At 33.9% G+C, this 22662-nt stretch overlaps 1 protein-coding gene across 2 annotated transcripts in view; it reads right to left on the bottom strand.

Annotated features, from left to right (window-relative positions):
• Positions 1–22662, bottom strand: part of LOC150078156 (mannan-binding lectin serine protease 1-like) — a 116222-nt gene that overhangs the window by 87009 nt on the left and 6551 nt on the right. For both annotated transcript variants that reach the window (XM_090385311.1, XM_090385312.1), the window contains exons 2-3: positions 9307–9392; positions 2432–2609 (exon numbers count right to left, since the gene is read on the bottom strand). In XM_090385311.1, the coding sequence (XP_090241437.1) occupies positions 2432–2609; positions 9307–9392 (264 nt within the window). The remainder of the gene's footprint in view (positions 1–2431; positions 2610–9306; positions 9393–22662) is intronic.

Below are 22662 nucleotides of genomic sequence, written 5' to 3'. Positions count from 1 at the left end.
TCAGTTACATCTCTTCGTAATTCATATCCTGAACATCATTATGAATAGAAATGTTTTAAAATTCTACAACTTTCCAGCTTCTCTTCTTCAGCAGAAACAAGAGTTAAAGACAACCACAGTAGTACATAAGCTTTTGCCACAACACTAAAATTAGAAAAAAAAAACATATTTGTTATGATCCCTCTGAGTTTGCTGTCATTATATTTGTTTGTGTAAATTATATATGTGTATGAATGCTTCTTTATTAACTTAAACCAATTTTAAAATAAAAAAGTTAACAAAAGAAATAAAAGTTTAAATAACACTATCAATGCAGGTGGTTAACAGAAAAATTATATATTTAATATAAACATAATTTTTTAAAAATTCTTTTGATCTTTCTTTTTTAAAAAAATATTTCACAACTCACAAATTGGTTGCAATACCCAATTTGTGTTTGTACTATAATTTTTTTTATTTTTTAATGTGAGACACCCCTCATATAATAAGCTTGAGAGAATTGCTGTTGATTTCAAGTGGTTTCAGCTTGATGTTCTATATTCCAATCATCCATTATGACAGTTTAAACCAAACAGATATGTGTAAACATCACACATCTGTTTAATTTAACTACCACCACACTGCACAAATGCACAAAAAAGTTATAGTAATGCATATATACAAACAAGAAAAATTTGTCAAGAGGTGCTATGGAACATTTTATGATAAACTTGTATCGTAATATGTCATATCAAATATACACGTAAATATTTTATATTACATAAATTTTTAATACTGAAAAGAATAAACACACAAGGTGTAATAGGCTACGGATTGGTTATTCACTATATGAATATCAGTGATATATCACCATATTTTTCCGTAGTAGTAAAAAACTACAGAAATAGTGTAAATGGCATTGATTTAATTGTGTCTCATATTGTGACTACCTTCACAATGAGTTACTATGTATTGCACTACTTCGAATAAGTAATGCTTCACCAATGGAGAAGACTATTATTACTTATTCTCAAGGGATACCACCACCCAGACAGCACAGTTTTAAGGCTTGTTGGCCTATCGTTGGTGGGCGGGTAGGTACCCTTGTGTTGCAATCATGCCAATCCTTATAGTGAATTACCAATCCATAGCCTATTACGTCTTGTGCATTTATTCTTTTTAGTATTATTACTATGCACACCAACTGGCATCTCTCATATTTTGGAATTATACTTCACAACTGGGTTGACATGATTGAAATCCCGGGATAATTACATGCCCACCGACAACAGACCAATGAGCCATGAAACTGTGCCGTCTGGGTGGTGGTATTCCCTGAGAATAAGTAACAATAGTCTTCTCCATTAGCGAAGTGTTACTTATTCGAGGTAGTGCAATACATGGTAACTCATTGTGAAGGTAGTTATAATATGAGATACAATTAAATCGATGCCATTTACACTACTTTGGAAAAATATAGTGATATATCACTGATATTCTTATAATAAATTTTTAATACAGTTGTAATCAAATATGATGTAATAAAACAGATGCAACATAAATATTGAAATTTAACTCTGTTGGAGAGGAGAAGCTTTTTACAGAAAATATTAAACTAAACAGTGGAAAACTGATAGCCCTAGGGTACATCCAATAATTTTTTTTTAACTATAGCACTGAACACGTATAATACAAATCTGTGTGATTCATTTTTTTTTTTTTTATTAGAAAAGCATTTTTAATAGCATCAAAGCTAGAAATCCAAATTCCAAGTCTTTTGAATAATGCAGCCTAGGAATCATTTAGAAAAGTAACTGATGATACAAATTTTGTATAATGTTTATTTTTAACACCTTATAGCAGTCCTGCCCAGCAGTAAGAAAATATTTTATACTGTTTATTCCAATTGGTGTTTTAATGAAAAAGGATAACAAAAAAGTCAGCTACTCAGAACAACAGTGCCTCTCAGATAACTCCTATCATATGACAATATACCAAAGTATATAAAAAAAAATTCAGACACAGGTACAAATTTGAAACAGATTACTGTTTCAAATTTGTTTTAAATACATACAGATTACTGCAATATGAATAGGATTTTGTCACCTTAGAATACAAAATTATAGATAAGTACTACAGACCTGTTGATGAAAAAGGGCAGTTCATTGTATTACTGGAAGTTACTCCGATACAAAAAACACTATAAAATAGAATATATCAAATAGCTTAGTATTTTTAATGCGAAAAATATCAATTCTGGTAGAACTTAAGCATATAATAGGTATAAAAAAATTTTAACTAGTCACAAAATAATAACTTGATATCAGTTTCATTTTCGTTTATTGCAATAAGTAGCATTTTTTAATAGCCTTCATAAGAGTATCTACATCCCTATAAAATGCTTAAAATAACAGCAATGCCCATTAGAAGATTATCAATAAGTCATACTTACTCACACTTCCGGTCTGCTTCAACATTCAAAGAGACAATCTTCACTGTGATGTTTTTTTCATCTTCCGAAATTAAATACCACCGGCAGTTAAGATTACTAGGATATGACTCTGGATATCCTGGACTACTTATCACACCAACAAGAGATGTCACAGTTTTGTTTTCATGGCAGATCTTATCTATGTAATAAATTATTTAAATACATGTGTTTTTCTTTCATTAGTAAATGTTAATTAAATTTCAACTGAAGAACTTTCACCTTATAGAGAAGGTTAGAATTCTTCACCTATAAGTCATGCCTGGCACTCAAAAATTGGTTGTACAGTAATCATCCAATCAGAAATGACCTGAATGAAGTAGTAGTAGTAGTGGCACGTGATGCAAGAAAGCAAGTGTATGAACTTATGCAGCATCAGCCCAAAAAAAAAAAAAAAAAAAAATCACACCATTCCCTCCAAAGGCCTGTCCAGTTCCTCCTTAAATTTATTTAACCTATCAACTTCCACAACAACAGATGGAAGTTTGTTCCACCAATTAACCACCCGCTGGCTAAAGGCAAATTTCCGCACATCTATTCTACATCTGTCTTTTCTTAATTTGAATTTATGCCCCCTTAGGTTCGTAATCTGAACAAGTGGAAGGATCCCATCAGAATTCAACACGCTCAACCCATTCAAGGCCTTATACACCTCAATCAGATCACTGCGCAGGTGCCTAATCTCCAGCCACTGCAATTTGCATAACTTAAGCCTCTCTTGGTAAGAGGATCCCTTCATTCCCCTCACCAATCTTGTTGCCCTTCTCTGTACATGCACAAGCAAATCTACATCCTTCCTAAAATGAGGCCTCCAGACCTGCATGCAGTACTCAAGGCATGGCCTGACCATTGCCTTATACAGAGGAACAATCACCTCCTTTTCCCTGCTAACAAAATTCCTATATATCATTGACAAAACCCCATGACCTGCCCTGGCAGCCTGTCTGCATTGCTCAGAAAACTTCATATCTGACTGCACAATTACTCCCAGGTCTTTTTCATTTTCTACCACCTTAAGTGTAGTACCACACAGTTAGTACATTTCTCTGGGGTTACTTCTACCCATGTGCAGTACTTTGCATTTGTCAAGGTTAAACTTCAGTTGCCACTTCTTAGCCCATCTGCCCAAATTATCTAGATCCTGTTACAGTAACACACTGCCATTACTGTCATTAACAACCCTGCCAACCTTTGTATCATCTGCAAACTTCGACACTAAGCCTGATATACCTTCATCAATATCATTGATAAATATACAAAACAACAGTGGACCCAACACCGAACCCTGTGGGACTCCACTAATAACATTAGTCCACTAAGTAATCCTTTATGCACCAAAGGAATTACTATTATAGCAATGGCCACTTTCACTGAGTTGTTTTGATATCACATTACTTCAAATAAACACCATTTCCCTATTGAGATGGATTGTTATTTGAATTCTCAGTGCTCTGCTCCCTAATGAGTTAACTCCCCTTTCACTGTTTCTATGTTGAGATATGGAGATGCTGTCTGAGTAGTACAAGACCAAGCCAATCTACCAGGAGGCTGAAGAGTGCCGCATACAAAAAATCTAGACCATTTACTTTTATGTGTCATATAAACCATTCACAATTCTTGAAGTGTCTTTACATTCCATTTATAAATTTTGGTTTCTTTATATGCCATTTACAAACCTTGGTTTCTTTATACACCATTTACAAACCTTGGTTTCTTTACATTCCATTTACAAACCTTGGTTTCTTTATTCAAAACAGTACAATACAAAGGCAACTTATTACAAAGGCACAGCTTGCCCCACATGAAAAATCTAAAAATTTGCATTTCATTTCAAATAAACACAGTTTGTATTAAGATAAGCAAGACTAAACAAGAAAAAAATATAAGCACAACTATCATTTATATTTATACTTTACCAATGATGAAGCTTTATCCCACCTACCTTTCCAGTGTTGGGGATAAAATTCTTCCACCTTTATAAGTTTTTTTTTTCCCTGATTAAGAAATCTATATTGTTTATTTCCTTCTAAAACATCTTAAGTGGTTTCACTGTATATCAACAACATATATTTCATTTACTGTTGTATCACAACTGTGTTTCATTCTTTCCTTCCCTTTGGCGAATGTTGAATGCCAAGCATGACAAATATACTTATAGATCTAAAAGTGCTTTATGTAGAAAATACAGGATGATTCAAAATTTGTGCAGCTCAAAATAAAAGAGTTAATTTCTCTCATTTTGGTAACCATATGCAATTCTTACAAAAACCACACTGGTGGCAACACTGTTGTCACTACTTTTCTAGGTTTCTGCTTTTTTATTTTATATCTTCAGCCTTTGTATATCTCCACAGGGGCACCTCCATAGCCAGGTGGGAAGGAGCAGCAGTGTGTAGCACATGCTTCTTGATTAGACCGGGGTTCAAGCCTGTCACCACCAAATATGGAGGATACAGAAAGGTCAGGGAATGACCACCGCATATCCCGGAGCAATATGGCCTTAGTTGCTAATGCTCCTAAAAAAACCAAATAACAAACAATAACAAATATCTCCACAGGCAGAACAATGGCTGTAAGATTTAACGAACTCATACATACTGTTTTGTTTATGAGCCACAATGAAATATTCCATATCTGCATTTGTGTGTGTTGTGTATAGTGAAACAATTGTATGTGAAAATCAAAGCCAAATACATACATTTTCAATATTTATTATAATTTTTTCCAATTAGTTATTACCATTACAGTTATTATAATTATTTGATTACATAATCTGATGGTATAAGTAAATTTTAATTACTGATATTTGGGCTGTACAAATTTTGAATCATCTTATAATTTTCTTGGTGCATTAAGCAAAAAAAAAAAAAAAACCATAGGAAAGGCTGAAACCGAGAAAGTACCCTGTACTTTTTTCACTCATTACACTAGAAAAATTTACTAATACGTTTAAACTCCAAATAAAATGAAATAAATAATTAAGTAACTGAACTTATCGTATAGTGTTATCTGTTAAACGACGGCGCCTCCGTAGCCAGGTGGGAAGGAGCAGCAGTGCGTAGCACACGCTTCTTGATTAGACCGGGGTTCAAGCCCGTCACCACCAAATACAGAGGATGCGGAAAGGTCAGGGAATGACCACCGCATATCCCCGGAGCAATATGGCCTTAGTTGCTAATGCTCCTAAAAACCAAATAACTAACAAACAATAACAATCTGTTAAACGAGCAAATTCTTATTAATTCCATCTAAAATAATAAAATATTCCATAATTAAATTGGTCCATCACCAGAAAAGTCTGTTAATCATTTCCAATTCTGATGACAGATTTACAGTTCACACAAAAGTAATCCTCATTAAGATTATTAGTCTTATTGCCACTGCAACAATTACTGATTTACAGTGATATTACAAACATTTTGTTTGTGATATCCAATGTTGAACTATATGTATGAACTATATTTTAATAATGAAATTAACATTTTGCTAATAAAATGGTTGAGTTAAAAATCTGTTTTGATCCCTCCCTAGAGGTTGTCTACAAAGTATAACTGAAAATAACCATCAGTTTCTGTGCACCAATTGCACAGAAAAAAAATAAACAAACACAGGCCTCAACTCATGATTTTCTTCAAAAAAAAAAAAAAACCAAACAAGATACTGCTTCCTGGATTCTCACAACTGCCTCCATTTGGCTCAGATTCTCATCCAACAAAGGATCACAGCAAACCAAATATTGAGCAACTAGTAACCTCAGCTACATTCAATAGTAGCCCTCTCCCAGGTCATGTTTCTGCTTTTGTATTGAGCGTCTTTCTTCTGTTGTTTGCAATAGAAAAAAGACATACAACAAAAAATTACCAACATCAACAAAATCATCAGTGTTGTTTGTAGTTATTGATAACATATACCTTTTAAGTTTCTACATTATTTATGTTCTGTATAAAACCTTAGAGAGGTCCCAAAATATCTGTTATAAAATCAACCTTTTTACTATGCTAATTTCAACAGTATGTTACTTGATTATAATGTCCTTCAACCACACACATATGTGATTTCTAAAAGCCACTAGTCTTAAAAGGATATGACACAGTCAACTTGGCTGCCATCCTGCTACAATGTCAACTCATCTTTCTCTTCACTGCTATTTCCAGGACATTTCCCACATTCATTATGTAAAAGATCTGACCAGTAGTCCAAGAACTTCAGCCTTTATTTATCACAGTGGAAAATTTAAGCACAAGTAAATTAAACATCTGCTCGAGTTTTGGTGCTTAAAGCTGCCAATGATAAATAATGGCTAAGCTACCACTTTGGCCTCATGCTTCTCCTTGCATCCAGGTAAAAGTGAAACAACTAATTTTATATCAACGAAATTGTGTTTTCTAATAGAAAAATCACTTTTACAAGCAGGCAATATATGCAGAAATGCTAATTAGACTACTATTTCTGCATCACCATCAATAAATATTGTTACCACATTGCTTTTGCTTCAATGTTGAACTATATACTAGCTATGATCTATACTGCTCTAAAGTACTGCATAGGATGTTTATGCAGATCTGGTAATTTGTGTTCTTTTTCATGTCTTAGATGGCTTGATTTTAGCCAGTTTCAATTTGTGCTGATACGGTGGTAGGACTCTCTCCCAAGACTCTCCCCAAGGTAGAGGATAGTCATTCTTGTTTCTTAATTATTTTTTTGTATTAACTAGTACTAACGCCATTATCATCCAAATTTGTTATATCAAATGGGTGTACAGGTCACTATGGTCATGAAAATCAGTCCTCCTGTACCTACCAACATTCCATTAAATCTTTAGCCCTGGCCAGAGTAAGCCCGTATTCTTGTAATGCTTGCTTGATATGCCTTCCTCTTGGTTTGCCTCTGCGGCTAGTGCCATTCATTTTTGCTTCAAATATCTGCCTTGGCTAATCTCCGGTCTCCCATCTTTTCTATATGCCCATACCATCTTAAGTTTGCCTCACCTACTTTCAATTGGACATTTGTTATTACAAGAAGAATTTTTTTTATTTCCTCATTTGTAATATGACTTTGCCACTGCTTCCATCAGTTAATTTCATTTACTTTTCTTAAAACTCTCATTTCTGAGATTCAAATTTTTGATAAATACATTACTGCTTACACAGCTCTCAGCTCCATAAATTACAGTAAGCTAATTTTGTCTTTTGGCTAGCTTTCATAAGTATAATAAAATGATCAATATCTATTCCAAATGTTCAAAACTATGTAATATGTACATAGTTTTAAACATAATAAAACATACAGGAAATCAACAGAGTTGTATTGACATGTAAGCCACTGCATCCTGCTAACTCTCATGGGAAGCAATGCAGCAGTATTGCTGGGACTTTTCATACAGAGGGAATGATTTTTTTGTTAGCATCCAAGTACTCAGAAGTCTTAACACAGCCATAACTGTACAGAGATACTGCACATGACATATACAAATAACAGCAGTGGCTGGAGCATAACCAAAAATTACTTTTCCCAAACTATTATAAAAATAATAATTCTCATAGTGCCCAATAGCAATAGTGTTATATCAGTATATTAAAAAAATGCAAGAATTTCTTCTGATATTGTTTCCCAACCCCTAGAGTAGTCACATTTATTGAGAACAGTATCAAACAAGAGATATAATTGTGTAGATTTGGCAAAAATTATTGAACTTTCAACAATTCACACTAAGGCTTTATAATTGAGTGGGTGGGTTTGCTTGTTGTTGTTATTTGGTTTTTAGGAGCATTAGCAACTAAGGCCATATTGCTCTGGGATATGCGGTGGTCATTCCCTGACCTTTCCGCATCCTCTGTATTTGGTGGTGATGGGCTCGAACCCCGCACTGCTGCTCCTTCCCACCTGGCTACGGAGACGCCCAAGAGTGGGCTGTGAGTGGCAGTTTACCTTTGCTACGATTAGCAACTTTTTACTGCCTACCTATGCATCTCAGTTTTAAAGAATTAATTGCAAAAAACCATTTAAGCACACAAACAAAATAATCTCCCTGTATGTTGAACAGAAAGCTTTATATGGGAATTAACAATATAAAACCTGATTAAATTAAAATTAATAGCAATGAATTCCAATGTTTTGAAAGCAACAATTCATTTATTGATTGTAATGTTGTTAAACCCTACATTCAGAATGCTAAACTATCAGTTATTTAAAAATAATGTTTCTGAACCTACTTTGGGATTCTGCTATCAAGTCAATTCAAAATATAAAGTAGTCTTTCTTCAGATAAAGAAAAAAGGAAACTTCCCTTTAACTTTATCAAAAATTTCTTCATTAAATTATATTTGATATTTTATTTGATCTTTTTGCATGAAACACCTAAACATTTATAACTGTTAAAATTAATTTTAAATACTGATCAAACAAGTTAGTACATAGCATCATGTTAGTTCGTAGTAAATCACTGAAGTAGGTGAAATGGCATAGTTTTTGTTATATCTCATATTGTGAATTCCTTCACAACGAGTTGCCCCTGATATTACACTACTTCGAATAAGCAATGCTTCACCAGTGGGAAGACTTACTTATTCTTCGCAGATACCACCACCTAGACAGCACTGTTTCAAGGCTTTTTGGCCTTTTATTGATGGGCCAGTAGGTACCCTGACTTTACAATAAGTGACAACTAATTGAAAATGAGTGAAATAAGTCAATAAGTGAAAATGAAGTATAACTCCACAATATGAGAGATGCCCGATGTTGTGCAACAGTATAGACTAAAAAGGTTTTAGAGCTAAAAGCCCTAAAACAATTTAAAAATTATTTAAATACTAATTAAAATTTTTAAAGAGGAACTTTACCTGCCTCTGCTTCTCGTCTCCTCCTTATTAAAATTTGTGATTCGCTATTGTCTGCTTCTAAAAGCTTAATTTCTGGATAACCTTTGCTAAAAAAAAAAATAATAATGGCACTGTTACTTGTTTTTAAAAGTAACATTTAAAAATCATACCAAATTATCTGATAAAATTCATTTAAGGGAATGTCAGGAGTTATGCAGTTATTTAGGTAATTGCAAATGAATACACACACACTACTACATATGGAAGCATTTCTGGATGTCTCTATACATGGTCACACGGTCATACTAGTTGATATAAGCTTATTAGTATCTGACATCTTTTCTTAACATTTTAAATGCTATGAGACCAGACAGTCTGTTCTTGCCTTTTGTGGTTCAACATGTCTTGTGCTCTATATCAAAGTCTAAATAAGCTTTTGACCTAATCCCTTTATCAATAGGTTTTACTTAGCAGTAAAATTGAGAGAGAAAAAAAAAAAAAAAAAAAATCCAAAAAATTTTCCAACCATTTTTAAGTCCCGAGAATTGATTTAGCCTGCCAGTTCACACTATTTATTCCTTCAAGCTCTGTAACAGGATACACTTCCCATTATCATATGGACATATTGAGCAAATTGGCTGGGGGGCCCCAAATATGATAGACAATGAAATAAATAATTATGCTCCTCTACACCATTTTATATTTCCTTCAATTATAGAGGGGAACCATACAACAGATCTGAAAAAGAGTAATGCAAATATAATAAAGCATTTTCAAACTGACTAAAAAAAAACCTCATAACAAAGAGAAATTTTTAAAATTTATAATAAGCTTTACAAGTTCCCAACCAAATACTCTTATAATTATTGTATTTCTATAAACTTTTACACCGAAAATATTTTAAAATAATAATGGTGTTAGTGACTCCAGTCAAAGTCTTTGCAAAAACCTTTGTCTTCACATATTACTGTTTTTTTGGTTTATATTTATCATAAATAAATAAACATTTTAGGTCAAACAAAACATTTCACTAACTGACAAAACATTTGTTTTGTCAGTTAGCACTCTGAAATTTTGTTTATGGCTCTCACTTTCCATTGTATCATATGGAAGTTTCAAGTAGGTAGCCTGAGGAGTCCAAATATTATCTTACACTGATATTGCATTGTTTTTCTTTTATAAGTAAACATGATGAACCACCAAAAACTCTGCAACTTCACAAACTGGTCAAACTGGTATAAAATGGAAAAATAAATGACATAAATGTAAACAAGCATTACGAGAGAAACATTAAAAAGTGTGCTATATATATTGCAATTCCAAAAGCAACATTTTTATTGACTTGGCCTTGAGACCTCTGAAGTGTAGCTTAAAAAAATAATTAAAAAAATAGGAAAACAGTGGAAAAAATAAATAAGCATACAATTACAAAAATAGAAAAAATTGATTTTTTTCCATTTCTGTAATATAAGCATATGAGTATGATAAAAAAAAGTTAGTGGCACTATGTCTCAGTTTGTCTTTAACATTAAAACAGTTCAATTGAGACACTTGTCATTTCCTTCAAATACCAAGAACTCAATTGTCATCATCCACCTTAATACTCCATGATCACTCCCCACTAAGGATTTCTCCACTATCAAAACTTATGATACTATCTGGATCATCTGTGATGATCAGGTCAAGAATATTCTTGTCCCTAATAATATCCCTAACATACTAATACATATAAAAGTCATCTCTAGCTAATATTAAAATTTTGTCCCCCATGCAAGTTTCTGCTACAATCAATAAAAAGACAGATTTAAATCTCCCATAAAAAGGCAACCTTTATAATTAAATTATGAAATAAATTAATTATTAAACTATTATAATTACTATTACATAAAAGTTAGTTATTATATAAAATTTTACATTATATGAAAGCTAATATTATAAAAAAATATCTATATCAAAGTCTAAATAAGCTTTTGACCTAATCCCTTTATCAATAGGTTTTACTTAGCAGTAAAATTGAGAGAGAAAAAAAAAAAAAAAATCCAAAATATTTTCCAACCATTTTTAAGTCCCGAGAATTGATTTAGCTCCCAATGAAACTACCTTGTCATTTACTTTGAAGAGAAGAAGTTGTGATTCACAATGAACAAATCTCAGGGTCACACTTTCAACAAAGTTGGTGTTTTTGCTCATGGACAATTTTACAAAGTGGTTTCCAGGTCCAGTTGAACTGCACTTCTATGGCCATAGTCTTAGAACAACTTCCAGGTACAGCTTAAACAAAGTGGGTGACAAACAGCATCGTTGAAGTAGTCATTTGGAAGTCTTAAATTTTCTTGATATTTTTGAACCAATTTTTATGCAGCATGTATTGTTCTTGTAAATTCTTCTAATTATTTCAATTAATGGCCGGTTTATTGACATTTTTTCCATAGCCTTCCGCAAAATATTTCTTGGCACATTATCATACGATGGTTCAACTGTTGATGATCCTGCTCAGATAGCAAACAAACTGAATGAGTATTTTGCATCTACATTCACACATGAGGAGTTATTAAGATTTGAAAATGCCACAAGGTTATCAAATTGTAACAGGGTGCTTAATGATTTTGTAATAACTGAGAACAAAGTGGGGGAGAAATTGTTGAAGTTAAACATATGAAAGGCACCTGGGGTAGATGGGATCTATCCAGTTATATTAAAGGAGGCGGCAAAGGAAGTAAGCAAACCCTTAGCCATAATTATGAGAGCATCCTTGGACTCAGGGGAGGTCCCCACGGACGGGAGATGTGCAAATGTGTCCCCAATTCACAAAGGGGGATCGAAGGGTGACACGAGTAATTACAGACCAGTTAGTTTAACTTCTGTTCCGGGTAAAATAATGGAGTCACTGGTTAAAGATACATTGCAGGATCATCTAGACAAGACTGCAGCAATAATTCAGACACAACATGGGTTTGTTAAGGGAAAGTCTTGTCTGACAAATTTGATTGGTTATTATGATGTGGTTACAAAGGAACTGGATGCAAAAAATAATTTTGATATCATATACTTGGATTTCAGGAAAGCTTTTGACACTGTTGCACATGGAAGACTATTGTACAAATTGGAGCAGAATGGTATTAAGGGTAAGTTGCTACAATGGATAAAAGGATGGTTGAGTGGGAGAAGACAGAGGGTGGTAATCAATGGGTGCTGCTCTTCGTGGACTAATGTTATTAGTGGAGTACCACAGGGTTCGGTGTTGGGTCCACTGCTGTTTTGTATATTTATATCAGTGATATTGATGAAGGTATATCAGGCTTAATATCGAAGTTTGCAGATGATACAAAGGTTGGCAGGGTTGTTAATGACAGTAATGGCAATGTGTTACTGCAACAGGATCTAGAAAATTTGGGCAGATGGGCTGAGAAGTGGCAACTGAAGTTTAACATTGAAAAATGCAAAGTACTGCATATGGGTAGAAGTAACCCCAGAGAAACATACCAACTGTGTGGTACTATACTTAAGGAGGTAGAAAATGAAAAAGACCTGGGAGTAATTGTGTAGTCAGATATGAAGTTTTCTGAGCAATGTAGACACACTGCCAGGGCAGGTCATGGGGTGTTGTCAATGATATACAGGAATTTTGTTAGCAGGGAAAAGGAGGTGATTGTCCCTCTGTATAAGGCAATGGTCAGTTCAGGCCACGCCTTGAGTACTGCATGCAGGTCTGGAGGCCTCATTTTAGGAAGGATGTAAATTTGCTTGAGCATGTACAGAGAAGGGCAACAAGATTGGTGAGGGGAATGAAGGGATCCTGTTACAAAGAGAAGCTTAAGTTCTGCAAATTGCAGCAGCTGGAGACTAGGCACCTGAGAGGTGATCTGATTGAGGTGTATAAGGCCTTGAATGGGTTGAGCACGCTGAATTCTGATGGGATTCTTCCACTTGTTCAGATTACGAACATAAGGGGGCATAAATTGAAATTGAGGAAGGACAGATGTAGAATAGATATGCGGAAATTTGCCTTTAGCCAGCGGGTGGTTAATTGCTTGAACAAACTTCCATCTGTCGTTGTGGAAGTTGATAGGTTAAATAAATTTAAGGAGGAACTGGACAAATATTTAGAGGGGACTGTTTTGTAATTTTTTTATTTTTTTATTTTATTTATTTATTTATTTTTGGCTGATGCTGCATAAGCTCATACGCTTGCTTTCTTGCATCACATGCCACTACTACTACTACTGCTTTCTCTAAATCTATGAACAGCATACTACATCTTGGCCTGACATTTTTCCAGAATTTGCTTAACAGTAAATAAATGGTCTATACATGAGCATCCAGTCCAAAAGCCACACTGTTCCTCAGTGTGGCTTTTGGACTGGAATAACAATCTCTTGTTCCAGTTTTGATTTTATCACTTTTCAACTACCCTTTTTAAATTTAAATTTATGTCTCCTTATGCAAGTGTCTCTGAGAAGGAGTAAACATGTTAATAGCATTTAGTTTACTCAATCCATTTAAAGCCTTACACATTTCAATCAGTGCTCCTTGCAGATGCCTAATTTCCAAATGCTGCAATTTGCAAAACTAAAGACTACCCTTTTGCGATTGTGACTAATTTTGTTGCTCCTCTCTGTACCAATGAATGTACATCTTTCTCAAAATGAGGTTTTCAGAGCTGTATGTAGTACTAAATATATGGCTTTGCCATTGCTTTATACACCTCTCACCCCTCCTGTCCCTGTTGGCAAAATTCCTGTATATTCTTCACAGAACTCCATGAGCTGTATTATCAGCCTATCTGCACATACTGGACTGTATAATTACCCAAATGGCAAATTATTTTGGGATTACTGTTACCCATATGAAGTACTTTGCATTTATTAATTTTAACTTCCTCAATTGCCACTTCTCAACTCACCTGTCTGATTTCTCTAGGTCTTTTTTTCAGTAGCATACCTGATTCCTGTCATTTGCCACCTTGCCAACCTTTGTATCATAAGGAAACTTAGATATACACGATATGCCTTCATTAATAAACTTTGAAAACAATAAGGTACCCAGAACCAAACCCTGAGGGACTCCATTAATAATATTAGTCCAAGAAGCCATTAGTGCACATTAATAATCACTCTTTGTCTTCTGCCACTCAACCCTTCTTTTATCCATAGCAGTAACTTCCCCTTAATACCAACACTGCTCAAATTTATACAGCAGTCTTTCATGTAAACTCACTTATTTAAATAACAGCAACAACTATAATGGTATTCTTGAAATGAATTCTAAATTAATTTATTCAGGGGGTTTTCTCGTACTCCATTTGGCACCTATAACTAGAGCCAAAATTGCCATAGTCTAGTTATTGTTGTTTGGTTTTAGGCTCATCAGTGACTTGGGTCATATTGCACCATTGTGTATTATGTCTGTGCAAATGTGTATTCATGGAAGAATTTGCATTGTGTATGTGCTGGAAACCCCAGAATAACATAATGGCTGATGGGATCAGGCCATAATGTTTGTTGGAAAATGAAATTATGGATGATGCAGAAATCATAATCACCATGACAGATATATATCTAAATATGAAAAATATGGACAGACTGAATGAAATCTGGGACCAAAATTCCTCATGTAGCCTGAAATGCCCTAGTTACAGCTTTATATTACATTGTACAAAAGCCTGATTCAATAATCAAGATGTGATGTTTATAAAAAGTGGAGGGACTATGATGCAAAACATCATATTTTGTCATCTAAACAGATGAAAATTACTGATTATAGGTAAAGGAATGTACATGCATATATTTTAAATGAAAATGAAATTCTTAAAGTACATATGCAACTTTTTTATGATTTCCCAATCATGTTCAATAAGAAAATGTCTACTGTAATGTGCAGAACATTAACTTAGTAAAAACAGTAGTCTCTCAAGTCCATGATGAATTGAAGTTATTGTGAATCACTTTTCCAGGGATGTATTAAAAAAATGAGGGTCTTTCCAGGAGAAAAGTAATCATTGCCAAGGATTTCGGGTAACCCTGGAGTAGATTACGTGCAGTGTTGTCCAACCTTTTTTGGCTTTCCGGGTACCTTTTTTTTTTTTAAAGGAGTTGTAGTCAGCAACTTCTTAAAAAAAAAAAAAAAAAAAGAGTTGGTGACTTTTTTTTTTTTAAAAGAGTTGATGAATTTTTATTTTTTGGAGCCACCAAAAAAAAAAAAAAAAAAAACATTAAAAATATATATTAAATATATACCAAAAATAAGCATAATATATTTAAATGCCTATTTCTAGTAGGAAGGAAAGGCATCTGCCTAAAACAGCGTTTCCCAACCAGGGTCCATACAAGCTTCGAGGGGGGTCCACAAGAAAAAAACTGTATTTCGGGGGCCCATGATATGAGCTAAGGGGTCTTGTTTGTCTTGTTTTCCATAGAAAATTCTCGAAGAAGAAAACATTATTTAAGCACCGACTAAGCTAGAAAGAGTTAGTCAGTCAGAGGCAGTCATTTCATTCTATAGTAAGTAATAGGCATAGTCGTGGTGAAATCTATTGTTTGTGTTATTAAACGTTATTGTTCTAATGAACTATATTTCCATTAGTACCTACAAGCATTTCCGACATTAAATATTTGAGATTAATAATATTATTATTGTTTTCAGATTACCCATGGCTCATGCAAAGAAAACAAGACAATATTTGACTGAATATCTGTCGTATGGTTTTATTGAATCACCAGAGAATATCACAAAACCAATGTGTCTTATATGTATGACTGTGCTGTCTAATGATAGCATGAAGCCAAGTAAGCTTCGTCACCATTTGGAGCCAAGGCACAACAAAAAGAAAAATAAATCAGTGGAGTATTTCCGAAAACTACGAGACAATTTTCAAGGAAGAAACAAATTGGATCAGATTTTTAGTAGACACGCAAGCAATAAAAATAGCGGTTTATTAGCATCATATGAAACAGCAAAATAATAGCAAAATCTGGAAAGCCACATAGCATTGGTGAATCTGTCATCTTGCCTTCGATATCAGTTGTAATTTCAACAATGTTAAACAAAAATGCACGTGAAATTACTGATAACCTTCCTTTGGGCAATAACACAATATCCAGACACATTGATGAAATGTCTGAAGATGTAGAAAATCAACTTATTGCTCAATTATGCGTGAAACAGTTTGCAATGCAACTCGATGAATCAACTTTGATGGGCAATGAAGCACTTTTATTGGCATATGTAAGAGGTATAGATGATAATCAACTCAGAGAGGAAATACTTTTTGCAAGATTCCTCAAAACAGATACTAAAGGTGAAACAATATTTAAGGAAGTCCAGTCTTATTTTAGAGAAAATAATATTCCACTCGAAAATTTAATGGCTTGTGCTACTGATGGCGCTCCTTCCATGGTCGGTAGGTACAGAGGGTTTATCACTCATTTTAAAAATGCATTGTCAAAAGTATTTTGCATACATCACGTGATTCACAGCCAACATCTGGTGGTGAAGAGATTGAGTGGATGTCTTCATGAAGCCTTAACTCTTGTAATAAAAGCTGTCAACCTCATTAAGGCTAATGCTCTTCAAGAGACGATCTTCATCACAAAATTTCGCAAATTTTGTGATGAAAATGAAGAAGGATTTGACCGTCATGTACTGCATACAGAGGTGCGATGGTTGTCTAAAGGCAATTGTCTTCATCGCTTCGTTGTCCTTTGGGACAGTACTGTATCATTTCTAAACGAAAAGGAGATTGGAAAACAGTTGGTTGCCATGAAAACAGACATATTTTACCTCTCAGATGTGTTTGAAAAACTGAATTCTCTTAATAAGCTGCAGCAAGGACATAATTGTGATTTAATATCTAGCAAAGAAGCCATTAATGCATTCCTAGGAAAACTCAAATTGTACAGTCTTAATATCTCACGCCATGCATTTGACCAGTTTCCAAACCTTGCTTCAGTTAGCAGTGATTTAAAAGATGATGATTGTGTTGTGCATGTTGATCATTTAAAAAAAAATTATGAAGACATGCAAGTTCGGTTCAAGGACCTACTAGAACTGAACATCCCAGATTGGGTGCTGATTCCATTTGAGGTAAATATTGCTGATGTTGAAATTGATTTACAAAAGGAACTTGTTGAATTGCGGTCTGTCTGATGAGACAGTCCGAAGTCTATTCAAAAAAGGAAAGCAAGGTGTATGGAAGAATAGTGACATTGCATGTAAATATCCGCTTTTATGGGAGAAAGCTAAAATGTATGTCATTGTTTTCCCATCATCTTATCTTGTGGAATCTGGCTTTAGCCGTGTAACACAGTTGTTAACAAAAAATCGTAATCGACTTGATATAGTAAAAAGAGGTGATCTTCATCTGACTCTCACAAAATTGGAGCCAGATATTAAAATGCTAATATCAAAACATCAAGCCACAAGGATCTCATTAGTAGGGCCTATTTAATGGGATCCTATTTAATAGCCTTAGGAATAAATTTATATATGTTGTTTGAAATAGTACTTTTTTTTTTTTTTTTTTTTACTAATTCTGTCATTACAAGTAAAAATGTTTTAATTTTATCAATTAAAATTTTCAAAATTTGTAATTTACATTTTTTTTTTATGTTGGAATTGTTTAATTATTAGCTTTTACTAACCTACTAATAAATATTTCATTTAGGAATATTACATATGCATATATGGGGGTCCACATACGTAAAGTTAGGACTCAGGGGGTCCACAAGCAAAAAAAGGTTGGGAACCCTTGGTCTAAAAGAAGCATATATATATACTTACTCACAACCCCAGGTGCTCACATCTGGTGAGCATGGGCTTGGCACACCCAAGGTCCTGAGCTGGATATCATTATTCTTCTCTTTCTTGGTGATTCCATTTTACTTCTACCTCTCTCTCAGGGTGATTTGGAATTTTTTTTTGGCTGGTGTAGCATAAGCCTCAGGCTTCGTTGCACCATATGGCTGATAATAATAATAATATCTTGTATTTTCTGTTTTATGTAACTAGTCATACAGCGAAATATGCTATTTTTTTAAAAATATGTTACACTTCGGAGAAATATCATTATTAACATTATTATTAGCCATATGGTGCAAGGAAGCCTGAGGCTTATGCTGCACCAGCCAAAAAAAAATTCTGAATTACCCTAAGAGAGAGAGGGAGAGAGAGAGAGAGAGACAGAAGTAGAAGGGAATCGCCAAGAAAAATAAGAATGATGATATCCAGCTCAGGACTCTGGGTGTGCCAAACCCATACTCACCAGATGTGAGCCCCTCATTTGAATTGGCTTAATTCACTTGTCTATAAAGCAAATTTATAAGCAGATTTTTTAATAAAGTAGTCTGAATTTTAAATAAATTTCTGTTTATTATCGTCATGCCAGAAGAATTATTATTTTCAATAATTGAATATTACTTAGGAGCACAGGCAAGGAAAAGAAGAGAAATTTATGTGCTTAAAGATATTCGATTTTATTTCAAAACATTTATTTCTTACGCTTAAATTCTAGAAATTCTTCAAATTAATATAGAAAAAAGTAGTTTCCAGGTTACAACACCTAACTTATTGAGGACACTACTTTTGAGCAGCCCTGGATTACGGTAAGAATTACCGTAATTCAGGGCTGCTAATCTCAAATGTACGTAAAATGAATTGAAACTTTGTCCAAAATAATATTCCACAAGTTAATGTACGTAAAATGAATTGAAACTTTGTCCAAAATAATATTCCACAAGTTATATTGTGACTTGGATTGCGCAAGTTTTATTATTTCTAGGAAAAGTCCTGAGGTGGATATCATCATTCTTCGCTTTCTTGGTGATTCCTTCCTACTCCTCTCTCGGGGTAATTCGGAATTTTTTTTTTTTTTTTTTTTTTGATGGTGCAGCATAAGCATCACGCTTCCTTGCACTATGTGGCTAATAATAATAATAATAATAAAACTTTTTTTTTTCTTTTTTTTTTTTTTGCATTCAAACAACTGAATGTTAGCCAAATACAATTTTCACTTCGGATACAACGCACAATCTATTAGATCATCTGTCATATAATTTGTTTCTTTTATTGAAACAAATAAAACTTAAATGAAACTTCATTATTATATTTTTATTATTATCAAATTTTCAGCAAAAGCTTATTATTTATTATTATTATTATATTTTAATATTTTTATTTATTTTTTATTTTTTTATTGAGACAACTGAAACATTATTCTCGCTACACGATACTAAAGAAAATAATTCTACTGATTGCGGGGACTTTGCATACAAGAAAAGTGGGAAATTTTCCAATACATTTTCATATTCGTTATTTGTATATATACATTTTACATATATTGTTTAGTAAAGCGGATATAAAAAATGAAGTTTGGAATTTACTTAAAATCACTGATAATTTCAAAAATAATCCATTATACAAAAGCATAGGAGGAATATATAACCCATATTCCAGAAAGGTTAAGTAAGTTCGAAAGGGAAAGATAGATAATTTGCAAAATATTCCACAATAACGGTTCTTTTCCGACTTTTAAATGAGGGTATAGTGAGAAACACAAAATACCCCAAAAGGTATAATAATAATTTCAATTTTAATAAAATAATTTTTATTTTCAATTTCAGCTTTTATTTATACCTGCGTCACTAAGCAACTGTATACTGTTTTGTGACGCGGGTATAAAGAAAAGCTGAAAAGTTCAGTTCCATTACCACTCTACCCACAGAGTAGTAATATTACTAATATGTGACCTATACGACAACAGCAGAGAGTGAAAAAATTATTTAAAAATATCTTTCGAAAGAAACAACTTTAATAAAAACTAATGTAAATAAAATCAAAACAACAAACTTATAAAGTAATAATAATAATAATCCGTTATACAAAAGCATAGGAGGAATGTAAATCTCATATTCCAGAAGAAAAGTTGTTGAGTAACAGTTCATAAAGGGAAGGACAGATAGTTTGCAAAATGTTCCCCATTGACGATTCTTTCAGATTTTTAAATAAGGGCATAGCTAAAACTACAGCACCCCAAATAATAATAATACATTTACTTAGTTAGAAAATACTTGGCATTTACATGTCTGCTATTTTCTTAATTTGTTTCCAGGCCAGAAAGCTCAAATATCGGACTGTCATTTTCCATCATTGCACATCCGTACTCCACTTCAAGCATAACCAATAAGCAAATTAAAAATCGAAACCAAAAATGAGGAAATACTACAGTTGGGGTAATATTTACATTGCTCTAGTCAGTCTAGTGAATCTACAATACGTGGCAAACATTCAAGAAAGCGATCGCGTGAGGTGTACCTTGTGCTCCATTATCAAGACCTTGACATGAAGAATGATGATATCCAGCTCAGGACCCTGGGTGTGCCAAGCCCATACTCGCCAGATGCGAGCCCCTGTTAATAAAATGGGGAGGAGGATAAAATAAAATTCTCTCCCTTTTAAAATTCAGGGTGATTCTTGTAGATTTCACGTTGCTGAATTCAAATATGGCAACCATATTGCTGTAACACCGACCAATTTCAAGGGAGAAGGGACTAAAATCAAAAAGTTTCTAGTAAAAAAGATTTCATATATTTTAGAAAATGTTAAATACAATACTAGTGTTTAGTGTCAAATGTCACAAGGGGTTCCCCCCATCTCCGTGTAGTATACATTGTGGGTGTGAAACAGAACACTGTCAATGCCAGAGGTTTAAAGGTGTATGGATTTCGTGTATGTATAGTGCCATGTACCATTGTTCCTCTGGTCATTTAGCCACTGGGCCCCTATGATGGGACCCAACGTTGCCCACACTCCACCCCATGGAGGAAGACCAGGTACACCAGTATTATGGTTATTTACTCTGGCAGGTCCTGCCACCTAATTTTCTGAGATTTCAGTGGCTAGGACCTAAAAAAAAAATTAAAAATCGCTACAGATAGGGACCAGCCAAAAGGCGTACTAGTTATGTGATTTGATGTTATTAAGTTTTTGGTGTAGGGCTCAAGCAATTTAGAGGTGATTCGGAGTATTTTGTTATCAGATAAACAAAAATGTTTATCTGATAACAAAATACTTTTTTTTTTTTTGCCATTTATTATCGTCCGTTGGTGTTTCCCGTACGAGATTCCAACAGTAATCTGCCAATGTATATGGACTCCATTTTCCCTGGTATCTTTTTTCTATTTGAGAAACATCTCGGTGAAACCTTTCACCATGTTCATCGGAGACTGCCCCCAAGTTTTCAGGAAAGATGTTTAAAGGGGAAATGTAGGAAATGAAGCTTTAACGACAGATCTTGGTTTTTGGTCATTAACCTACGATATTTGAAAGCTGAAGGTAATGAGAACTTTTTAATGCACATATCTGAGTTTTTGAACATATTTCTTTCAAGAATCTGCCGAGATTATTTCAGGGGGGAAATTAATGCCGAGCGGTGTAATCGTAGTATGCTGTCATCAACTTCCTAATGCTGTTTACTTGTTTATTCCTGGTTGTTCTTGATGGAAATTTATGGTGCAGAGACAACAAAGATCATAGAAAGGTCAGCAAAGATTGCGCCTGTCAATATCCACAGTAAAAATGGGAGAACACATTAATTCTTTTCAGAAAGGTGAAGAATAAGTTGATATGGGCTTTGTTTCCAGTGATATGTTGCATTGGCAAAGTTTCTTCTAAGTTTGAAATTGATAATCAAGTTGCATTTCTGTGTTGGTGATATTTTGGATATTGAATAAGCACATGCTTGACTATGATGATAGTGGTGTTTCAATGAGTACGCTGAGGTAACTCTTTTCTAATTAATAGGTAGAGTTATGTGAAATGAGCAGGGACGTCAAGAGCTAATGCGGACCTCGGTACATGACGGTCCCCTTATGTGTCCACATGTAAATGTGAGAGACAAAAAGTAACAATCACTTTTAACATATTATAATTCAATAAGATAAAAGTTAAGAAAACATTTTTATTATTTTAACTTTTTAGAATTTTAAATGTCTGTTATTAAAAATGAATTTAATTACGAAAAATATGTAATATTAAGGCTTGGCTGGGCCTCCTTGAAAAATTGCGAGCCCTGATAAAGCAGATCCCTAATCCTCGCCTTGTCGGCCTGGGGATGAGTATGTCCAATACCTTATCTCACGAGGACAATTTCTTGTGGTTTTGGCGTGAAATTAATATCCAAATTTACGGATCTTGCTTAATCTGCGTGAATTTATTATTTGTATGGGTGCGCCACATTTATTTTCAATATACTACATGATATGTTGTCTGTATTGAGGATCCATAGTCAATAAATGGCATAGGAAGATGGGCCATGTCAATAAAAATCCATGTCATCGGATCTTTAGCTACCTCATCAACATGTTCATTTCCTAAGATTCCAGA

Source organism: Mastigoproctus giganteus, chromosome 11 (genome assembly GCF_048544385.1).
Source record: "Mastigoproctus giganteus isolate SK-2022 chromosome 11, ASM4854438v1, whole genome shotgun sequence".
NCBI classification, from domain to species: Eukaryota; Metazoa; Arthropoda; class Arachnida; order Uropygi; family Thelyphonidae; genus Mastigoproctus; species Mastigoproctus giganteus.
The sequence above is the reverse complement of the archived record's forward strand: the minus strand, read 5'-3'. Positions and strand labels throughout refer to the sequence as shown.